Source organism: Oculina patagonica, chromosome 2 (genome assembly GCF_052425735.1).
Source record: "Oculina patagonica isolate OP01 chromosome 2, crgOcupat, whole genome shotgun sequence".
Taxonomy (NCBI): domain Eukaryota; kingdom Metazoa; phylum Cnidaria; class Anthozoa; order Scleractinia; family Oculinidae; genus Oculina; species Oculina patagonica.
In genome coordinates this window covers 34,340,234-34,363,573 of record NC_135759.1, presented here as the reverse complement: position 1 = coordinate 34,363,573, position 23,340 = coordinate 34,340,234, and the positions used below count along the sequence as shown (strand labels likewise).

General features: G+C 37.4%; 1 protein-coding gene across 1 annotated transcript in view; it reads right to left on the bottom strand.

The window, feature by feature from the left end:
- Positions 1-23,027, bottom strand: part of LOC144644351 (bifunctional 3'-5' exonuclease/ATP-dependent helicase WRN-like) — a 28,625-nt gene extending 5,598 nt beyond the window's left edge. The window contains exons 1-24 of the mRNA XM_078503819.1: positions 22,356-23,027; positions 21,662-21,772; positions 18,928-19,003; positions 18,406-18,478; positions 16,743-16,810; positions 15,057-15,165; positions 14,116-14,190; positions 13,885-13,967; positions 13,264-13,370; positions 11,595-11,701; positions 11,276-11,359; positions 8,432-8,520; positions 7,780-7,871; positions 6,695-6,767; positions 6,209-6,263; positions 6,036-6,089; positions 5,378-5,479; positions 4,891-4,971; positions 3,884-3,959; positions 3,309-3,365; positions 2,717-2,772; positions 2,103-2,134; positions 1,909-1,986; positions 1,236-1,306 (exon numbers count right to left, since the gene is read on the bottom strand). Coding sequence (XP_078359945.1) covers positions 1,236-1,306; positions 1,909-1,986; positions 2,103-2,134; positions 2,717-2,772; positions 3,309-3,365; positions 3,884-3,959; positions 4,891-4,971; positions 5,378-5,479; positions 6,036-6,089; positions 6,209-6,263; positions 6,695-6,767; positions 7,780-7,871; positions 8,432-8,520; positions 11,276-11,359; positions 11,595-11,701; positions 13,264-13,370; positions 13,885-13,967; positions 14,116-14,190; positions 15,057-15,165; positions 16,743-16,810; positions 18,406-18,478; positions 18,928-19,003; positions 21,662-21,772; positions 22,356-22,604 — 2,058 coding nt within the window. The 5' untranslated portion in view covers positions 22,605-23,027. The remainder of the gene's footprint in view (positions 1-1,235; positions 1,307-1,908; positions 1,987-2,102; positions 2,135-2,716; positions 2,773-3,308; positions 3,366-3,883; positions 3,960-4,890; positions 4,972-5,377; positions 5,480-6,035; positions 6,090-6,208; positions 6,264-6,694; positions 6,768-7,779; positions 7,872-8,431; positions 8,521-11,275; positions 11,360-11,594; positions 11,702-13,263; positions 13,371-13,884; positions 13,968-14,115; positions 14,191-15,056; positions 15,166-16,742; positions 16,811-18,405; positions 18,479-18,927; positions 19,004-21,661; positions 21,773-22,355) is intronic.
- Positions 23,028-23,340: the final 313 nt, after the last annotated feature.

Here is a 23,340-nt window from a genome sequence, read left to right as displayed (position 1 = left end):
TGCAGAGCTGTGCCAGCCATGCTACAACTTACTTTAGTGTCACAACTGAACATTGTGGACACAAAATTCAAATGAACTCTACCGTATACCCAATGCAAACATGGTCGCCATTAATTTTGGCTCCCAGAAGAAACATTTTTCAACAGAATTTAAATACTTTTCCTTAAAGATCAACTCAAAGTGAATATGTATGAGGAGTTTTAAGAGTATATCCAAATTACAGGGACATTTATATTATTAAAAACATAGAAACGAGGCTAGGTGGGCAAGGATAGCTTTTTTTCATACAAATCTCTTAAATTTAAATGAATAACAAATTTTCATCCTTTAAGGTGATTCTACTGAAATAGAAGGAGTATTAAAAATTTTCTGAAACTTGGTCCAGGTTACAATTATGTTATGAGCATTAAAAAAATGAAATAAAAAATGGGGGTCGCGCTAGTTTTTGTGTAAAATGGATGGACATTATAGCAAATATACGACCCGCGAGATATATATTAGGAACCCTAGTAATCCAAATGGGGATCGCTATTATTTCCAGAAAAAACATTTTGCATTAAAGAATTAGTCTAGTTCAACAAAATAGACTTTGATCTTATATTAAAAACTATTCTTATTGTACAGGAATTAAGATAAGGAAAGAAATTTAAGATTTTGCTTCGTGCGCACGTTAACGGGACTACCTAAAAACGTGTTTTTTACGGCATTAAAAATTAAAATATCTCAATGTAGAATTTTAAACTTTTTTTAAAATCGCGATATATTGTAGACAACCGTATGACATTTAAATTAATGCATTAAAAAATGGGGGTCACCGTGCTCGTTTAAGAGAAAATGAACATTTATTTCCTTACCGAGCTTAGCCTGAAGGGAATCTCGTAGTGTTCTGTGTGTGCGCGCGCTCGTGCGTGCGCTAAATGACGCGAAAACTTATGCGCAGAAAGGATGCGCAATGCAATACCGTGGAATCACCTTAAACCAAAAATACTGAAACTTCTCAGAGTAGCAAATATCATTCTATATATTTTTAAGCGTCAACATCAGCGTTTTAAAGAACCTGACCAAACAACAGTAGACAATGACAACCACTTTTGCCACAAACAGAGTAGAGTATGCATAGCTTCCCATTTTTTCTGACTAGCCTAGGATTGTCCAGTGAGCAAGCAAACGAGCACGCACAAAAATCAGTCTATGAACAGGGGCCACTAGCAGGAAGTAAGCAAAAGAGGACAAACCTGGTTGGGAATCAGCTCCATTTTAACAGAATCCTTCCATGTAGCTTCTGTCAGCCATTTCTCACCTTTCCCTATGAAGGCAAGTTGGAATGCCAACAAAGGAAGAAAGCACAACAAAAACAGAAAACTGTGAGGGCTGCTTTCAGGCTTCTACCACAACAATAATTACCATATTTAATGAATTTCATTAAACTAAAAATGGCACTGCAAAGCAACTCTAAAACAGGCTTGAACATTTCTTTTCATCAAGAGCGATGCTGTGTAGTAGTTCTGTAAATATTGTGAATGCCGCAAACTTTGCCAGGGCAGCTAGCGCTACTTCTGTCTCAGCAAGATACGAATACTGACAATAAAAAGACACTCCACCGATTACTGTAAAAGATAAGATTCTTTATGGCATCCAAGTTTTAAATAAGCGCCGCCCTCGAATAAGCACAGCACTTGAGGCGCAAAATATTTAATAAGCGCTGCGGCACTTATTCTAGTAAATACAGTAGGTCTCTGTGACACTGTATGCTTCATATATGTCAATCGATTCTGAAGCTTTCTTTTGGGACAAAATATGTCAACTTACTGGTAAAGCTTATGACATTGGATTGTTTGTTTGTTTGTTTATACAGGTTGTTTGTGCAGTCTCACACACACCAAGTGTCTTGGAAAATCCTTAATTTACCTGAAAGAGCTGTGAGAGAGCCAAATCCACCAGGATTGGTTTTTTCTTGGAGAAAACCAAGGTTCATTAGTTGACGGGCTGAAAAATGCCAACAAAAAAATAAATCAGTACTTACATTGCCACAACAAAATCAACATGGTATGATAAATAGAATGGTAAATGGAATGGTAAAAAATACGAAAAAAAAATCTTACCAAAGCTTTTCCACCATTTCTCTGAGTGAAAACTGACAAGAGAGAATTCAGGAAAAATAATTATTATTTACATGTAATGATTATATTATACACTGTAGTCTCTACTTGGTCACATTACTGCAGGCATTTCTTGTTGAGTTTCTCTTTTCTGACCAAAAACCACCCTCTGCCCAGACCATACTGGGGGAGAATATCAGCCCTTGGTACATTCTATTTGGACCTCACTGTATTTGGTATGCACCATCAATACCTAAAGCAGATATTCTCCAGGGGAGGGAGGGAGTACTCAGGAATGTTTTGCGTGGGTATGTGCTGCCCCGGTCTCCAAAGTAGCACCCCATTTAAAAAAAAAATGCATTCAAAATGATGCCCCATTTTAGAAATTTTAACACCCTGTTTTGGCTTCTGATAATTTCAAACTTTCATGTGTTCAAAGTTTCATACTCTATTCTAGAAATGCTCTGTAAAATGGATACCCCGTTCAAGATCAGTGACACAAAATCATGACCCTGTTGGGGTGGCACTTACCCGTAGTACCCCTCCCCCTGGGATATTCTCCCAGTACACTGCCCTCTTGCTAGATTAACCAAATATGTTTGCAAATGTCCACTCACTTGCCAGCTCCAAATTCCTTCTTATTTGTCAGCCATCTTGGAACTTTTTGGCTGGTCTATAAAGTATAATTTACGATAGTAATTATACTGTTTTAGGTGCAAACAAAAGACTTCAACCCCTTAAAATGCCAATACGGATAAATTCTGAACATCATTAAGCAATAACTGAAATGCATACTGTAAAATTCCGGTTATAAGCCCTGGGCTTATACAACTTCGTAAGGGGTTTTGGGTGGGCTTAAAAACGGAGGGGCTTATATCCAGGAGGGCTTATAAGCGGAATAAAAAACGTTTCGAGACGGGCCGCTGGAGTGTTGATCGAAATACGTTTTAAGTTAAAAATGCATAAATTATAAAGCTACATTTAGCCCTGTTCAGTACTGTCATCCAGCAGAGGGGGGCTTATATCCGGGAGGGCTTATAATTGGATGTATTTTTTTTGTTGCCAGATAGCAGATAGATGGGCCTATAACCGGGGGGCTTATAAGCGGGAGGGCTTATAACCGGTATTCTACCAATATGGAAATCAAGGGAGAAGTCTATAGTAATGTTGTTCGTAAGATAAATGAAGATACATTATAAGAATACTTACAGAGCCTCTCAGCATCAGAACAGAAATTGACATACCATATTTGCCATTCCCTGCTGTCTAATAAAACAACAACAATGTATATCAAAATGTGTCAAAAATCACATTTCACCATGCAACCCTCCAAGTTTAGTTGCCATTGAAAAATTTTAGTCGCTAAATTAAGCTCTTGCATTTAATCCTTCTTCTTCTCATTTTTAGTCGCCAGCTCCAAAATTTTATTTGCCATGGTGACTAAAATGGTCTTTACTTGGAGGGTTGTTCACCTGTGCAACAAAATAAAATAAGTTGAATGGACAGAAAAGGAAAGAAGAAATGGAAAAAAGTTCTGTTCAGTTGTAATTTAGTGTCCTTACACAACACTCCTTACTAAAAATAGCTGCAAGGGAGACTAGTTGTAACTGGGATTCCTTTTTCTCTCTTTTCAAGTAATGAAAGTGATGTCATGATTGTGTTGTTTTTTTCATTTGTTTATCTGCTTGTCACCATAGCCTAAAGGCCCTGGTTGTTCTTTAGGTTGACCCCTCGCCAAATGACACATTTTATATACTCACTGATCTTAGCTTACAATAACGTACCATTATAGCATTAAGAAGCAGTTTAGCTTCCTTTGTTAAATCTCTCTTCTCTTCCTTCAAGTGTGGGTTCAGAGCCCTATAAAGTAATGACATTGATAAGCTCTTTGCAAAGTTAACAATAGGTTTACCATTATTTTGTCAATCAAATATTCCCTGCATATTGAAGATGCCCATGCAGTGAAGGCGAGCAATGACTGGGATCATTTTGTTGTGTCCCTGGGCAAGACACTAAACCTTTGCAGTGCCTTTCTTCACCCAGGGGTCTACTAGTGTCTATCATCACCTCTGTGAGGATGGGTAATTGCTACAACATTGGTAATTGTTGTGGCTGTCACATGTTAGTCATTGATAAGCTGGTAATTGTTACGGAGGAAAAACATAAAGAAAGAAAAAGGTTAGTGTTACCATATAACCGACAACTTACAGACATCTTACCGACACATCACCGGCTGTCGGCCGACAGTTGGCCGACATCATAGCCAAAACCTGTCGGCAGGTTGTCGGCCGACAGACGACAGACAGCCAGCCGACAAACGGCCAACAGATGGCCGACAGACGGACCACAAACGGCCGACTGTCGGCCGACAGACGACCGACAAACAACCAACAGTTGACTGACAGTCGGTTAGCGGGAGCTGTTCTTCACAATTACCGATAAGCTTATTGTTATTGTGCAGTTCCAGAAAATATCCATACCCAAGGGGGGTGGAGGTCTCAAAATCCAAAATTTTTAAAGAAAAATATGGGGCTTAACTGGAATTTCCAGAAGGGTGAGGGGATTGAAACCAAAAAGCCTTCTGTTGGAGGGGTATACTCCTAGCACCTTCAATAAGTGCTCCTAGCACCTTCTATAAGTTCATATACTATGAAAAACCAGGTTAAAACACAGAAGTTTGACCTGAGTCTGACCTGAACTATAGCTTTTATCTGAGGTACCATTCAACAAAATTATCCTAACTGACAGCTTTTATTGCTAATAATTTATTATTAGTTTATTATATACTGACCTGTTTCGACAAATATCACAACAGTTATCTTTTCCACCAATGCTCTTATCAACTGCGTCCTCAAAGTATGCTAAAATTGTTCTGCAGGTTCAAGCATCATGACCATGAAAATTTGGTGGCTGACTTTTTCATTAGGTAAAAAACAAATCACCACATACCTACATTAAAATTAACTTTCAGCTGAGTGCAAACCTTCTTACTAAAATTAATTGCTATAAAAATTCTTAAGACAAAAATACTTTTAAACAGTTAAAAGTATTTTCTTATGCCCAGATGGAACCGAAGAGGTTGGCAACACTTTGCCCACATGCTGTAGCTGATCAACAAACAGCCTAACATGAGATTACTGTTTTATAGCTTTCATTTCTCTGAAAGGTCCTACACTGGGGTTTGATTAATAGAGTGTGAGTAGAAGTTACGACCCTGGGGTTAATCTATTTTAATTTAACATGTAGCATTACCCTATAAAAAACTTATTGTCACAAACCTTCTCCTGCACTCTGTAGTACCCAAGTACTGCTCAAGCTTGTGCAGCATTTGCATCTTATGTTCTCTGAAGGATGCTGCGTTAACTTCATTCAGTAAGTGCCTAAGGAATAGTGTTAATGGTACAAATAATTTGTTGGTTAAAGCAGCTGCTTTATAACAAAATAAATTGAACCCTTTTCCATGGTCTATACCCTTATAAGAAGCACAGGATGCACGAGGATGGCCTAACTTTGGATTACTGCCTGGGTCCAGGTGGGGTCCCTGGGTTGGGTTTTTGGGCAAGTATCGCTACGATCACAGTGCCTCTCTTCCAACCTGGAGTATATCACATATAGAGTTCAGAGTCCAGTCCAGGTTTCAGGCTATGCCAAGCCATGGTGGCCTAATGATTAGTGCGCTTGACTCTGGATCGAGCAGTTCAGGTTAGAGGCCTGGCTAGGGTACCCCATCGTGTTCTTGGGCAAGAACACGATGCAGTATGCCTCTCTTCACCCAGGTGTATAAATGGGTACTGGCAAATTTAATGCTGGGGATTAACCCTGTGATGGACTAGCATATCATTTAGAGGGGGTCTAGGGGATCAAAGGTGACTTGTCACCTTTCAGCACAAGTGCTGTTTAAAGGTGCCACTACCAGTGACTGAAGCTAGTACTTACCGGTTCAGAGCAAAATCTGCTGTGCTGTAAAAAACATGACAGGTACTGGGAAGACTAAAACAAAGTAAAATGTTAGGATAAATAATCAAAATATTTATATAGATGGCGTTTTTTAATAATGTTCGCATGTACACTGAAAGTTGGTACTAACTGAAAGTTAAGTTGGTACTAACCCATCGCGTCCAGCTCTTCCTATCTCTTGGTAATAAGATTCTATATCTTTTGGAGCTAAAACAAACACAATGGTTCATTTATGGAAGTAAAAAAATAAATAGCAAATTAATTAACTATTTATTAAATAATTAGGTTATAAAAGTTGTTACAAAGTTCAGCCAGCTGCTTTCTAGAAAATAAATTAACATCAAACAAGATCAGAATTAAAATATCATTTTCAACTGGTTCTTTATAAAGAACAAATCTTTCAACTACCATTTGGGCAAAATGTAAAGTTCCAGAAAATATCCATACCCACCCCATGGTAGGTGACTGGAAATTCTAAGGGGGTGTGGGATCTTGAAAGCCAAAATTTGTAAAGGAAAGTATGGAGCTAAATTGGAATTTCCAGAGGGGTGGGGGGATTCAAACCAAAAAACCTTCTGTGGGAGGGGCACAATATTTTCTGGAACAACACAATGCAAGTTAAACATGTACCGGTATACCTCCATAATGAATAACTTTTCTGACATCTGGCTTGTCAATTCCCATTCCAAAGGCAACTGTGGCGACAATGCACTGAGACAATACAAAAAAAGAAAGTTAAACAAGAGCTACTATAGTAAAATAATACACTGTTGGGATTATATATGTGTGACCCAATTTGGAGGAATGGCCAAATGGCCGAATTCCAGAACAATGATAGTATTGCTCAACCAACAAATGAAAGCTAACCGCAAGCAAATCAGAGTGAAAACTAACCACAAGCAAACTGTGGTGAAGCTAAGTGCAAGCAAGCCGGGGTAAAGCTAACCCCAAGCAAAATGATGGCATTCAGTCATTCAGCCATTCTGCGGAAAAGGATCACCCTTATATATAGCCAATGACATGGCAAGGTAGCTGGAGCTGTCTACATTGATCAGAGATTGTGCCGCTGGTAGGGTTAATAATGAAGAAGAACTGAGAGGTGCTGATAACACTGAAAAACATTGGTAACACTTTATATAGTTCAGTGACTTTGCTGCACTTACAAAACAGATAATATTGTATTTGTGGGTGTTTGTTGGAATAAGAGTACCTAGAAAAGAATGACAAACATGGACACAAGCCTGGGGGGATGGGGATTTCAAGTGACAGGGACGATCGAATGGGGGCAAAAAATGAAGACCCAAAAAAATCCCTAGGGCATCCAACAAAACCCCCAAATCCTTGGGCCATGTAAAGCAACACCATCATTAGCAATTAAACAACATCATGACACATTTGGTTGTACTTTATTCACAAAACTATGCAGCCAAGGTACTGCCACAAATCTTTAGACCTTTTTTAATACCCCCAATAAATCCCTACTTAAATCAAGCCACCCTCAAAAAAATATTTGCCAAATTTCCTTCCCCAAAAAAGTCCTGGAGTCACACATTTCAAACCCAAATTGATCATCCCCATCACAAAATGACGCAGCAAAGAATGCAGAATTTAACAAAGCAACACAACACATGGCAGCCAAGAGTCCTGACAGCTGTAGAATGTGACTGTCAGTAGATCTTTAACTATCATGGTGCTTGACAAAGATGAAAATTTTTAATAGTACCTGTATATCATCTCTGATAAACAAGTGATGTGCTCTTCTCCGTTCTTTAGGTGGTAGCCCAGCATGGTAATATTCACAGCTCACTCCAAGACCTGTAGACATTATCACATAAAGGTAGCAGTCCACAAATAAAATTATACTGTATTTTCTCAATTAAACGCCCCAGGCGTTTATTACAAACTTGGCTTGGTGAACCCGGCGTTTATTTGAAGCCAGCGTTTAATCAGGGCTGGGCGTTTATTAACGGACTGCAATTTTCTGCCAATTTTTCAGATTGATTTATTGTCAACGATCTTCGAGACCAAGGGGCAGTTTGTCAAGGCATGAAGATCTTTCTCTTCATTCTGCCCCGAAAAACTGTCCCTGGGTATCCAAAGGCGATTATTTCCCAAAGGTGCATTATTACGGATTGAATAGTTTATGCTGCAATCAAGATTTGTGACAAACAGAATATATTTACTTGTTAGCTTGACCTCAAATAAAGGCTCGAACAAACGCCTCCAGCGTTTATTTAAAAACTAGCAATTTTGACCCGGCGTTTATACGAGGCCGGCGTTTAATCGGGGTCCGGCGTTTAATCGAGAAAATACGGTACATACATAAAACTTTATTTAAACTACAATTTTGCTATTTATTTAAAAGTGCCTTTTACCTTGGAGTTCCTTGGCCACTGTTTCAGTAGCTTTCTTTGTTGGACAGTAAACAATTGTTGGACCATCAAAGGAATATTCAATCTTACTTCTGTCAAATAAATATAACCAGTCATCATTAAATAAATTTAATTCTTTAAAGTGCCTATGAAATGAAAATCAAGTTGAACTCATATGAAAGGCCTTTCAAAATGAAGAAAGATAGTGTTTTCATTTTTCTGATATCTTTTCTCGTTCCAGAGATATTAACGATTTAGTATTATGCAAATTAGATAACTGATGACGTCATAAGTTTGACAGAAATTGGTGTAAAACACAAAATCAGTAATATCTCTGTAAATACTAAAGCAAAGTAATTGAAACTTGGCACCAGTATTGTACCCTAAGAAATACACCACATGGTACATATAATTATGTTGCTATGGCAACACTTTAGGTCCCAGTCTTTTTCTTCTTTGAATCAAATATCACGATTTATGGCTTTACAGTGAGAAGTAAATGGTGTCATTCCAAACATACGCAATGTGCTCATTGCGCTAGGCACCCAAATGACCCTAAAGATGGGGGATAAGGTTTGGAATGGATCAAAACCCAGGATTGCTATATCCACATGAAAGAGATCTGGAACCGAGATTGTTGCCATAGCAACATCAAAATATGCAACATGTGGTGTATTTCTTGGGGTACAATACTGGTGCCAAGTTTCAATTATTTTACTTAAGTATATACAGAGATATTACTGATTTTGTGTTTTTACACCAATTTCTGTCAAACTTATGACGTCATCAGTTATCTAATTTGCATAATACAAAATCGTTAATATCTCTGGAACGAGAAAAGATATCAGAAAAATGAAAACACCATCTTTCTTCATTTTGAAAGGCCTTTCATATGAGTTCAACTTAATTTTCATTTCATAGGCACTTTAACAAGTTAGTGCAATTAATCCACCAACCAATCCCAAGAGTAATACGGAAGCTTTCAGGGGCCAGATTGCCACTTTTGAGGAGGTAAACACATTCCTATATTAGCTTTTCTGATATACCTTATTATAGGAATATAACGAAACATTTTAGCAACGCGAACAAAATCTACGCATAATAAAATTAACGCGAATTTTATTCTGTTTACATGCATTTAATTACATGCATTTAATTAACGCGAATTTCTGGGTGTGGTACACAAGAATTTGATGCTTTATGCGTAATGAGCTTTTCACGAGACAAACAACGTCCAACAACAGAGTACTGGTAAATAGAAAGAGAGAAACGTGATGGACATTTAGCACAAGAATGGAGAAGTGAAGCAGAGCGGTTTCTCCATTTATACCCTTGGATATAACAAACATTAGGAAACTTAAAACATTTTCAAATCAATATCGAATGATGATGTATCAAATGACTCTGACGGAGAGGTAGTTTGCACGTAATTTAAAATAACGATGCTGTAAAATAGTGTGAGTTAAATTAACAATGACGTAAATTAAGGTACATAAAATTAACACGAATTTTTAAAATTCGCGTAAATAACATGCATCGTTATTTTCCTATAATAAGGTATCTTATATCATACTAAACAGACATACAACAAGGTAGCACTTGGCAAACACTGCACATGTGTCTCATATAAAATTCTAAATTTTGTGTTACTCAAGTGACTGCTTTTCTAAAGTTCTTTGTTTTGCTGCATGCACCTTGTCTTTCAAGCCAAAAAAAGTGGTTAACCCTTTGCGGCCCAGTGTCCGATATATCGGACATCAAAACACACCTCGCAATTTTGCTCAGTGGACTCCCGCTTTTTAGTTTCCAGTCTCCCCCTGCATTGCAACGCCTGGCAGTATAATTCTCCGCCATTTTGTGCTGTTTTTAGCGAGTTTCTGCAGAATTTTGGTGAAATTTTCGATTGTTATGAAGAGAACAAGTTTTCCTTGACTTAGCCTGACATATTTGAAGGTAGGGGAAGTTTTACTTTGGAGGAATATTCACGATTATCTCGACGAAAACGTTGACCTACCCGACGATGGTTGAATTCTAATGTCGAAGGCTTACAAGGTGACACCGAGGATGAAAATAATGAAGTTATTCCTCCGAGGATGATGATTTTGTTGAAGAACAAGAGGAACTAAACCTTCATGACAATAATATTGAAGATTATGAGTGCAATGAAGGTTTTTCTGATCTAGAAAGGCTACAAAACATTTGTTTTTGTTGCTAGGGAGAAAAGGACACGATAGAGTGCAACAGCAAAAACATTTTCGTACGAAAAGTTGCTTTTAGTTATTTCGAGTGACATTCAACTACTATGTTTTTAGGGGCCTAATGTAGCTTTGAAAGAGTCTAAGGTAGCAAATGTGATATCAAAATAATATTCAATAAATTGCCTATCAATCTAGACATGTGCAGTAATTTTCATGGCTAAATCAAGAGTGTAGGACACTGAAAAGCATTGAAGTCAACATGTTGCGTTACACTAACTTAATGCTCAACCACATGTTAGACATCATTAATAAGTAACTTATTAATAAATATGTTGATTGACAGATAGCCCTATGTCTTGTCTGTCACATATCTAAATTTGGCTTTAATATGACAGATGTAACTGAAGATAGAGCAACTTTTATAAGACTCATCCAAAATTGAAGAATTTCACAAAAATTAATTTGGGCTCCAAAGGGTTAAGCATTTACTGCCTGGTTTAAAGCTTCTTCGAGCTTCTTGTTGCCTTTTGGAAAAAACAAGACCAGTTCTTGTCATTGCTGTTTTCTTTACACTCAGAATTTTTTTACAAGTTTTCTTTGTAAAAGCTAGGATAGATAATACTTGCAGTAGTAAAAAAATTGGTCTCACCTGTCTGTTGATCTTATCAGGAGAGGCTTCAAGTCATCCTTTATACTGCCAGACTTAATTGCTGCTTCAAAATATAAATTCGGTCTGAAATAATAATTAAAAATGCATTGAAATGAATATATGAAATTCTTTGTACTGCGGATATACATTTTAAGCAAATGAAAGATCATCGCAGCCTGAAAAAAAAAAAATTCAGGCTTGAACGGAAATCGAACCCCTGACATTTGCGATACTAGTGCAGCGCTCTAACCAACTGAGCTATCAAGCCAACTGGGAGCTGGTCAAAGGCTGGACATCAAGCCTAGGCAATAAAAATCACCTGTCAAATCCTGTACAAACAGAAGCAGCATTTCTCAACTTCAGTGACTGACAGATATCTCGTTTAACAACAGGAGTAGCAGTAGCCGTCAGTGCAACAATAGGTACCTAACATGTAAGAAAAACAAAACAACATTAAAATTAATTTAAAATGGGTTACTGTCTGCTACATGTATGTTTTTTTTAATACTTGTTGGAAAAATATTAATGTGGTTCATGTAAGAGATGTGGACTCTCTTTATAGGGAGGCATCAGTCAGCAATTGTCACACAATGTTGACTGGCTGATGCAGTTCTAAATTGTGAGCACGGCCATGTGGGATGCAGGAATAGTACAGCATGATCATAGTTCATTTGTACACGAGGCTTGTTACATCAGTGCTGTTTGTCTTGCAACATCTTAACTAGTTCTTAGCTTTTTATTGGTCACTAGCGTATAGCACTGTAAATTTACTTCATCTAGGCATATTACTGCCACATTGTAGATTTAACTCGGTGTTCTTGGACTTAAATGCATTCTACAACAGTAGTGAGCTTTAGCTACATTGGCTACTAGCGGTTTCAATTGTTTTCTTTCCCTCCCATCTCACCCTGGGAGATAATTATTTATAGTCATTTATTTGACAGCCATGATTTTTGATTATAGTCTCAGTTTTATCTTGTATTTTTTCCTTTTTCGAAGTTTAATATTTGTTTGTGCTGGAGTAGTTTTTATTTCAGATTTTATTGTTGTACGTAGTTTATTAAGAAGTAAAAAATTAATTAGTTAATTATTAATAAAGGCTGTCTTGTATCCCACTCAATGCCTGGCTTATTGTGTTGCATAATTTAGAGTAAAAAAGAAATTATACTGGTAGTGTTTTTCCTCTTTCAGATCAGGTCCCACAAGAAGGGAGGAAGAAATATAATCATAGCTGCAGGACAAGCTACAGTGCTGCATTTGGGGTCACTGTGTAAGAGAGTTTGGCTATGCAAATTTTGGATGAATCAGACAAATTATTACAAACTCCTCTTGATGTCAAATGCAATGGCAATTAAAAATAGAGTGATTATCACTAATAATAAATTGTGTTTACTTCGGCTTTGCATAACTATGCTTAGTGATTATCCATAAAAGCTCACACCACTTTCTTGACAAATCAGAAGTCAAATCTAAAACCCATCCTGACACGCTCTGACACATTTTCCCATGCTTCAAACCGGTTCATTTAGTGGATTGTCTGTATCCTCTGTGATTGGCCAGGATGATTACTTTGGTCTTGGTTTTATGACATTCAATTGAAAATCACTTTTAATAGACATGTAAAATTTAAATGTTGTTTATAATGGTCATGCACTTAGCTTCGAGATAGCTAGTTTACAGGCATGCTACTAAAACAAAGGAAACAAATATTTTAAATGAACATAACATGGTTAAAAATCCCAACTGGCAGAAAGCAGACCTGTTGGCAATATACAAAGTGTGACTGTGGATTTGAAATCGTGACTACTGAGAACAAATCAAGCTAGTGGCAGGGACAGGTCTTGAACCGGGGACCTCCGGATTACAGCACCGGCGCCGTAAACCACTTGGCCATGCTTGCCTCCTTGAAAGCATTCATTTGGAGGAAAAACTGTTTTTAAGAAATTCTTGAAAGTTGATAAGGAGGTGCAAATTATATGTCCCCTTACTTCTGGTAGTTTATCCCTTATGCATCCAAGTGAACGATATGAAGATCTGAAGTCATGTCCCCACTGAGATACACAATGGGCTTCATCTATTGCAACTAGTGTCAGACCTGTGGGCAAAATTAATCTTGTTTAAATAAGAGTGTATTGTGAAAGTGACAGAGACAGTAAATCATCAAAGGAGTGAAAGAGTGGAAAATGAAAGGGATCAGATAAATATTCTCATTACCAAGACATGGTAGGCCATCAGTGCCCAAAATTAGCATTTGTTGGTTATCCAAAAGGACCAAAAGGTTTACTGGGCAACAGTTTTTAATAAAATTAAGGACCTGATTGCCTGAGGGAGGGAAGTATCGAACAACCTAAAGTATCTAGAAATAGAAAATAAACTAATCATAAACAAAACTTGACTTCCATGACATTTCGGTTTGGGTAATTTCAAGTTTTATTTAATACAAAAAGACTTCAGAAAAAAATCCCCATTCAGTGGATAGTGTACTTCATAACATTATCTACAGGGTAGTGACTTATCAGGTGGATAGCACTGTCCAACCTTAATACAACCTGAAGGCCAGTGGTCTCTGCACTAATAGCCTGTTTGTTATAAAATGATGTACTCCTTACCTACAGATTTCTGTACATGTGCTAAAAATGCAGTGTCCAAGGAAACATACTCTGGAGTCAAGTATACCACTCTGTATTCACCTCTAAAGATTAACAGCAACAAAATCATTACACAGGGTACATAGGGCGCAATGGAAGTCACAGTAAGGCTTGTCGGGGTCTAGTGGTTTATTCTGGCCTGGCTGATATAAAAAGTTCAGTTTGAGAGATACATGGGCATAGAATGGTTACCGTAAAACTCCAGCTTTAACTTCAGCATTCTTGCTTTGAGCAGATCCAAGATAGCAAGCTGGAATGTTGTAAAGCCTGGAAAAAAATATTATTATTGAAGCTCACAAAATAACTGATTTTTACCTAAAGTAGTGCATTTTGAAAGGAATGTTTTCCAGTAAGTCTGATCTCCCTACTACGCAGTCAATCAAGTTTTGATACCTAATAATTGGTTTCCAGTGTTAAGCTGTTTGTGCACTTGATCCTTCTTGTAAAACTAAATTTTCATTAACTGTGGCACACAAACATTAAAAGATACATGTACTCTAGATTGTCACCATTTTGGTCATCTCAAAGTCCTTATATCTGCATGCACAGGACCCCCCACCATCACAGGGTACCCACAAAAAGTACTAAAACAAAGCAAACATTTTAAGGCGATGACAAATCGCCTTATGCTGTGCCCTAGTTTGGTGTGAGAATTACCCTCGTCCCCAGGTTCTTCTCAGCGACGAATTTTTGAGGTTGAGGATTGGAACCTAAACACATGCGACACGTTTATCTGCATTCTAGAATGGTCAAGTTTAGGACAAGAAATTGCCGCGAAGAACACAAAGCAAAATACTCCTTGAAAGTTAGAAAGGACTTCTTCTGATTTATATCATATATCAGGCTTATAGGAGATGTCACGCAAGAAGATAACACAACTTTTGTGTCATTCAATACAGAAGTTGTCATATTTAGTGTACGTTATTTTTTTAACAAATTTTATGAAAATATTAAAGATATTTATTTAAATGTCTCTGCCTCTGCATGCACTGCATGCCGTTTATTTAAATTCCTTACACCCTGCATGCACAGGATTCTCACCATGTCACAGAGTGACCACAACAGTGCAAAAACAATTAACTGAGGAAAAGAAACTTCAACACCCTTGATCATGATGTGATGTGAAACTTTACCCAAGTTTAGTGACTTGATCCTCCATGAGCGAGATTAAGGGAGAGATGACAATTGTTGTACCCCCAGTGTATAAAGATGGATACTGATAGCACAAACTCTTTCCATATCCTAAATACACAGTAAAATAAAACAAGAATTTTTTAAGTAAACAGCCAGTAAAGGAATCATAACATGATCAGTGTGCCTGGCACAAGGCAAAGGTCACACTTCCTATGCTTCTCTTGTTTGGCTATTCTCCTTGTTTGGCAATACAAGTGTAAATATTATCTATTAAAAAATATTAATGGTGTGTAAGCAATAGTAAATTTGGGAGGCGCGGTGGCCTAATGGTTAGCGCGCTCGACTCCGAGTCGAACGGCCCAGGTTCAAGGCCTGGCTGGGGCGCTGCGTTGTGTTCTTGGACAAGACACTTTACTCTCACAGTGCCTCTCTCCACCCAGGTGTATAAATGGGTACCGGCGAATTTACTGCTGGGGGGTAACCCTGCAATGGACTAGCATCCCATCCAGGGGGGAGTAGCAATACTCCTAGTCGCTTAATGCTACGGAAACCGGGATAAGCTCCGGCTGTATGAGCCTCATGGCTTGGACACAGACTTAACCTTAAGCAATAGTAATTGGACTGAGTGGAGTACAATTCAGGGAGTACCGGTAATCAGGTACTAAGTAATTTCAAAATTGGCCGAGTGCGCAGGGTGAGGCAGATTTGAATTGGTCCCCACTCAGTTCAATTACTAATATCTATAACAATTTTCAAGGTTACAAAAGTCTTTGAGAAACTTTTTTGTATGAAAAAGTCAAAGGTTTATTGATTAATTTTAAAAACAGTAGGAAAACAGCAAGAAAGAACCCATCATCTAGGTGCATATGATTGAAGTTGTTCAAACTGGATACCTGTAATTAGACACCCTTGTGATTGTGTACCAATTACTCAACTTATTATACATTGTAGTAACTCACTGTCTTCTCATTGGCTAAGAGCCTACAGCTAATTCTGGGAATCCGCGCAGCCTACAGATTAGTGAATAATCTGCTAGCAGATTATTCACTAATCTGTAGGTTGCGCACGCAATTGCATGATTTCCAAGAGCAATGTGTCAGGCATCTGATGACGAAGGAAATTCAAGTTCGTCTATTCGCTTTTTCAACCGAGAAATAATTTGAAGAAAAGTTTAATACCCTCAATTGCTGGACAATTAAGTCTCAGAAAACACAAAATGACTAACAAAAAGTGGGAAGGAACTACGAAATACTTTTGAGAAAGAAAGCATTCAGCCGGAATTAGCACAAGTTTTCAAACAGGTAGAATATCGTTTTTCATTATTTTCTTTAACAGAAAAACAATGTATAATAAAACAATTATTAGATTCAGTTTTGTGATATTCGGAATAATCAAGGTCTCGGTAAGTGCTATTAGCCTCAGCCTTCGGCATTCGGCTGATAACTCTTACCTTGACCTTGATTATTCCGGCCATATCACAAAAACCTCATCCAATAATAATTCCCGTTTAAAATAAGCACATGCAGAGCCAATCAAAATTGAGAATTTTGTTATAGATACGATTATCAAAATTAAACAAAAGAAAACTTTGAAATAGTGTCTAATAGTATCTAGAAGTGTAATAACTAGTTCATGGGTTTAGTAAAATCACTTTGACTAGCTATTTAAAAGACATATGTCAGTACCTGTAGCCATAACAACACAAACATCCCGTTTACAATAAAGAACTTCATTGATTATCTTCCATTGCATACTGAAATAAACCACAGGTAAATAAAATTAATGTATTGTTAACACAGCTGGTCTGTAGTGGGGATGGGATTATTTTGCCAAAATAGACCCATTGCATGAATATACTGTGACAAGCTATTACAGTCGTTCCCGTAAAACCGTGAACACCAGAGAAAAGTTCTGGAATGTTTATTGTTTCGCGACCAATCAGATGCGAGATGAAACCGCAAAAGATAACCGCCAAACCGCATTAGTCACGACTTGACACGAAACAACAAGCTGGCTTTTTCTTCCAGGACAAATCTTAAATTTTACCGTTTTTCAAATACTGAAATTGTTCTTGTTCTATCTAAGCTTATGTATGAGCAAAGAATAGATATGAACGGAAAAGCGATGTTGAATAGAGCAGACAGGATCAGACACAGCTAGACAGCACGTCTGAGAGCAGAAAAATTGTACTCTCCTCTTAATTTTTATCTTTCGGTGTCTACAATGTTGTGAATTATACAGGTAAGTATTTTTGGGTTTTAGCTTTGTAAAAAAAAAATCTTTACATCGCCTTACATGTACTTCGGTGCCGGAACACGAGACATAACACCTGGCACATTATGAGAATTCTCCGGCTCAAGATGTCACGCAAACCGTTAGCCTATAAAAATTTGGTGCTGCACAACGATTCTCAAATTCCACGAGTTAATATCCTCGGTTCGCAGCGTTTATACCCCAGTTGGAAATATCGAAAATTTTATTCTTTTTTTATTTCAGTGAGCTGCTGCCTAAGCAAAGATTCACAACTGAACAATGTTTCAGTTTGGGTTGGCGCGATTCGCCCGTAAAGTACTCTTCGCTGTTTGCATAAACACCCTCCTTTATCACGCCATTGGTTTTCTGTGAAAAATTGCTATTTTTTTACCATAAACCAACACTAGCTACTTGATTCTGTCGTTTAAAAAACCAAACTACAGAATAGACCAAAAAGCGAGTGCAAATTGTCAATATTTACAACGGTACAAGTTTGCCTCATTTGGTGCAGGTTTCTTAGCTACAAAAAAAAAAAGGGATCGAAAACCACCAATCACAGCCCACTAGCTTGACCTTTTGAACTGCACGTGAAACAAACACCGGTCAGCATCGCTTGTGATTGGATCATTTTTTTTGCTCTCAGACGTGCTGTCTAGCTGTGTCTGATCCTGTCTGCTCGATGAATCGTTTTTCCGTATTAAATATATCGTTCATATCTATTATTTGCTGATACATAAGCTTAAATAGAAAAAGAACAATTTCAGTATTTGAAAAACAGTAAAATTGAAGATTTGTCCTGGAAGAAAAAGCCAGCTTGTTGTTTCGTGTCAAGTCGTGACTAAATCCATGCTGCGGTTTGGCGGTTATCTTTTGCGGTTTTATTTCGCATCTGATTGGTCGCGAAACAATAAACATTCCAGAACTTTTCTCTGGTGTTCACGGTTTTACGGGTACGACTGTAAACACAAATGTCTAAATTTAATTTCAGACTGTAAATACTTTTTATTATTCTTCAATAGCATTTACTTTTGTTTTGTTTTTATGCTTGGTAAAATTGATATATGACACCTAGAATGCAGCAACTATTATACTTACGGTCTAAACTTGGAGTGGCCAAAGTATCTCTTCAGAACCTCAATATGCTCAGCATCTGGTTTTATTTCATTTGCTTTTGTATAAAGGAAAATAAAAGTACCAATTGGTAACTGTCTGTGATACTCATGCACCTTGTCATGCAAAATTGTCAGTGAAAAAGAATTTGCAACTAGCTTTACTTTTAAAGTTTTTATCAACCTAAACCAAATTGCTATTAATGCCACAACTTAGCTTAATTTTGTTTTCACATCTACAACAATAGTAATCATGGTAATTATCATCAGACACATGGTCTGTAAAGAATAACAGAGAAAAAAGTTTGTTCTTTTCTGACTTACAGATTTGTTTATTTTAAGTTACTAAGATCAGTGATTGCTAGCTGTTATTTCCAAGCTATCAGAAAGGAGTCACTAACACCATTATTCTGGCAACCAACAGATAAATATTTGGCCACAAATTAATGAATTAATTTAACGACACACCCAAACCCCTGATTAATTAATTAATTAATAAACCATGTACCTTCAGCTTCAGATGATTGATCTAAAATATTCGGTGCTTCAGTCTGGCTTTGATTGCAGAGTTCTTCAATATCAACCTGAGGAAGACAGTCATAAATTTACCGCCTAGTTATTGTAAATTCTTATTAAGACGGTTCCGCTGAAAATATTATAATAATTGATTTTGATTGGCTCTGTGTGCGCCCCTATTTGTTGCGTAATTGGTGCATGATCATGTGGGTATCCACTTACAGGAAATTGGATATCAGTAATTGGACGCCTACGCCATTTGTGTGTCAATCATATGCACTTTGATGGGTTCTTTCTTGCTGTTTGTAAAACTAATTGAGTATACCCTTGACTTTTTCATACAAAAAAAGTTTCTCAAAGACTACCTAACCTCAAATTTTGTTTTTGATACAATTAATTAGTGACTGGACTAGTGTCATACAATTCAGAGTAATCATGCTCTTAATTTCAAATCCTGAAATTACTTGCCCGATTGCTCCCTGAATTGTACCCCACTCAGTCCAATTACTATTACTAAACATAGGCACGCTAAGCGTGCAGGAGTTATTTTTTCAATTTATGGGGTGGCTTGGGGTGAAACTGGGTGATTGTCCTGTTGGGATGGTTTATGCCATGGGTTGAGCTATTTGTGTATGGCGCCCCACGGAGTCACTTTTTTGCACAAAGTTTGCTTGCAAACAAAATAATTTTTACATGCATTTTGATACATCAGAACTGTTTTATTTAATACAGAAATTTTCATCATTTAATTAAAAAACAAAACTAATTCAATTGTCAAAATGTCACAAAATGGCACGTTCTTATTCTGTTTAAAGCGGTTATTTTGTTGCTAGCTTTGTAGCAACCGTAATGGGTTACTTTTGTTTGTTACGGAATACTTTTGGCTTTTTGCCAAACACTGTAACATGATGCCGTTGTTTTTCTCACTTTTGTAACATGATACCTTTGTTTTTTTAAAACGAACGTAACACAATACCCTTGTTTTTCTCGAAAAAGCCACGTCTCCATATATATGTTGCAGTTAATTTTTGATCTCAGTTAATTTTTTATTTTAACTGGTTAGTTTTTTTTCTAACTAGTTTTTTTTTTATTCTAGGTTAATAATTAGAAAAAGTAGAACACCTCCCCTCCCTTGATATCTTATACCACCCCCCCCCCATCCTTACTAACCCTCCCCTACTATCTGCTATTATCCCCCTCCCCTAAGTACTATCATTTATTTTTTTTATTTTTTACTAACCTGCACTGGATTTGAACTCTCAACCTCTGGATTTGCTGTCCAACCCCTTATCCACTGTGCCACGTAGGAAACGTTGGGTGAACCACTATTTTTTTAAAATATATGATACCCTAACCCTAACCCCATTATTAAACTAGTTAAAAAATCAACTAGTTAGAAAAAACTAACTAGTTAAAATAAAAAATTAACTGAGATCAAAAATTAACTGCAACATATACATTGAACGAAAAGTACTATAATAAACGAAGTAATAAACGAATCAAATAAAAAACCACTCTCTTCAGAAAAGTTCTTTAAAGCGCAGTACACCTGGAGTATTTGTTTCCTGTCAAATCTGTTCAACAAAGATTTTCGTTCATTCACAACGTAAATTCTATTCAACAAACAAGAACTAATTGAGTTATCAAGTTGTCACGAAATGGCACGCTCTTATTCTGTTTTTGCTATCGATCGTAGTTGCTTTTAACAGTAAAGTTACTTGTACCGGTTCAATGTTTGAACGAAATGTTAAATGTTAAATGTTTGAACGAAATGTTTTACAGTTGATTTCATTTTACTTTGGCCGCCCGCTTTGCAAAGTTTGTTGGGAAATTGGAAACTTTGTTATGAAGTTGCCAATTACGGTGCGAGTTTGCGAATCAAATTGCAAACATCGATACAAATTTCCCGACTTCGGCCCGACTGAACTTTCCAAGTTTGGTAGTTGAGGAGAAACAAGACATGTTGCTCGAAAGTCATGGCGATTTCTGAACTCGAAGATTTTAGAACTTGTCAAGGAAAGTAGCTTGAAGCGCAAGACAACGTTTCGCATCAGCGATCACGCAAGTGATTTGCCGATAAATAAATATCATGCATGTAGAAATTTGGTCAAATTTTAACTTTTTTGTATGAAAACACATATTTAACGATTTCTGTGAGGCATAATCTTCACTATCTTCAATTTCAAGTCTTCTGCGTTTGTAAACCGGATGAAACTGGATGGTTTACCCATATGTAAAATTGATTTTAATCGAAGCCGACGCGACGCGACAGGGAAGACTAATTTGTTCGAGACAACATGTTTACAGCTCGCTGAACATAAAAGTTTTTTATTTTTATGACATTTGTTTCCAACAGTTTAGCGTAGCAAAGCCCTTTTTGATAACATAACTACAGAAGGATTTAATAAATTCGGGCAGAAGTTTGGAACTTTGTATCGAAGCTCACAATTTGATTCGCAAACTACGAATACGTTTCAAATCCATAATAATCCACAACTCACCAATTAATCTTTCAACGAAAACGAACTGCGACACGCTGCGACACATAATTTCGTCAGATTACTTCGCCTTTATAAACTGCAATTTGATTGGTTCTGATAGTACCTGAAATCCGATTGGTGTGACAAACAAACATACTTCACTGACCCACTGAGTCACGGAACTTGCGCCGACTAAAGAGCTATTTTGAAAAAATAACTCAATAATTAGTGATTATTATTAATTACCTCAGCCATTGCATTGTCAAACTCGTCATCATCACTCAACTCAATCATGTCACTTGAACCATCACAGTTAGAGGTGTCAAAGGCCTGTTCTTCACTGGCATCTCTTGAATCCTGCAAAAAAACAATTAAACTGAATTATCTAGTATATACTGGAAGAAAATTACTGTATACACCTGGGCAAAATGTATACAAATGAGATGACAAAGCGGTCATGTTGGTGGACAAAACAATGAAAAATGCTTTCGCGGAAATTGCATGATAAGAGTTTAGTTCCCAGCAGAGGGAAACGCTTTGTTCTTGTCTACCAGCATGGCTGCCGTGATGTCAGCTGCAAGCCAGCAATATTGATTTCAGTGTCATATAGCCTGAATTCAGTCTCCACTTGATGTCTTCAGTTTCTTTTCTTTTTCAATCGTTTAAAATTTATGATTCATAAATATTTCAGAGGATTAAAGTAGTTTCTCATATCTATATATATCAGTGTGGTGTGAAATGCAGACTGCAGACTACAGAATGCAGACTGAGGGTAAAATGCAGACAAATTGTGAAACAACGTAAGATGCCTTTAACACGAAAGTTTCATTATTTCATACTTAAGTCTGCAATTTACCCCTGGTCTGCAGAATTGGTCTACAGTAAGCACTTTAGCTCCGGTCTGCAGTGTGCATTTTTACACTGATCAACCTCAGTTCACCTCTGTGAAGCTTGTGTTTCCTGAATCCTTTGAAGTATCCTTGTCTTTTTTTCCTACAGTCAAGTCGTGGAGTTCAGAAGCGCTTGACTCAATGGCAGAAACAAGTGAATCTATTCTGTTGATGTCCTCCATAAGTTCCGTTTGTGCACCGACCGCATTGCTTGGAATAACAGCTTCTGAAATCTCGCGCAGAGTATTCAAAACTTTCGAAAGCCTGCCATGTACATCTCTATTCTGCTGACTTCCCATTTTCAATTCCTTAATCCAGTTCTAAGCGATAACAGCATTAGTGTAGTAATATAAAACAGTACATGCATTCAGAACGAAGATACGGAGCTATCTGGAAGTGGCTCGCTGTGTTGGCGCCATGTTGGATTCCCTTTTTACCGCGCTTCAAAAATACGTTTCCAGTTCCCCCGCTGCCCGCCAGCAGTAGACTTCGTTAGGTCTCGTGGAGGTCTCGTGAAGGTCTCGTAAAGTTTCGGGAAGGTGGTTTGCTTGCTGACTTAGAATCTTCAATATGGCTCCTAATCATTGCATAAGAAAGACCTGAGATTTTGATCAAAGGATACGGAGGATAAAGGGTCGATAAACATTGTTCAACAGTATTGCAGTATTGTTTGTTCAACAACAAACAATACTGCAAGGCTGATACTACGCACTACGTGAAAAAATAAACTTTGCGAGACATTTTCAGCCTTGCTTTCAACCTCGTTCCCAGGGCTTTTCCCTTGGTGATTTGGGAACGAGGTTGCGGCTGATTACATCTCCTGTAGATCCTTTTAGAAACTAATCCTCCCAGTCATCATCGTTGCACGTAATTTATCTATTACGCTACCAAATCGATACCAAAAGCGACTTGCCGAGATTATCTTACAATCTTGAGAAAATTGATGCAAAAATTTCCACGAACGTGCGCATGCTACTCGCTGCAAGCTACTGCAGACAATTTGTAATAGGCCTTATTCGTATTCTCGGTATTGGA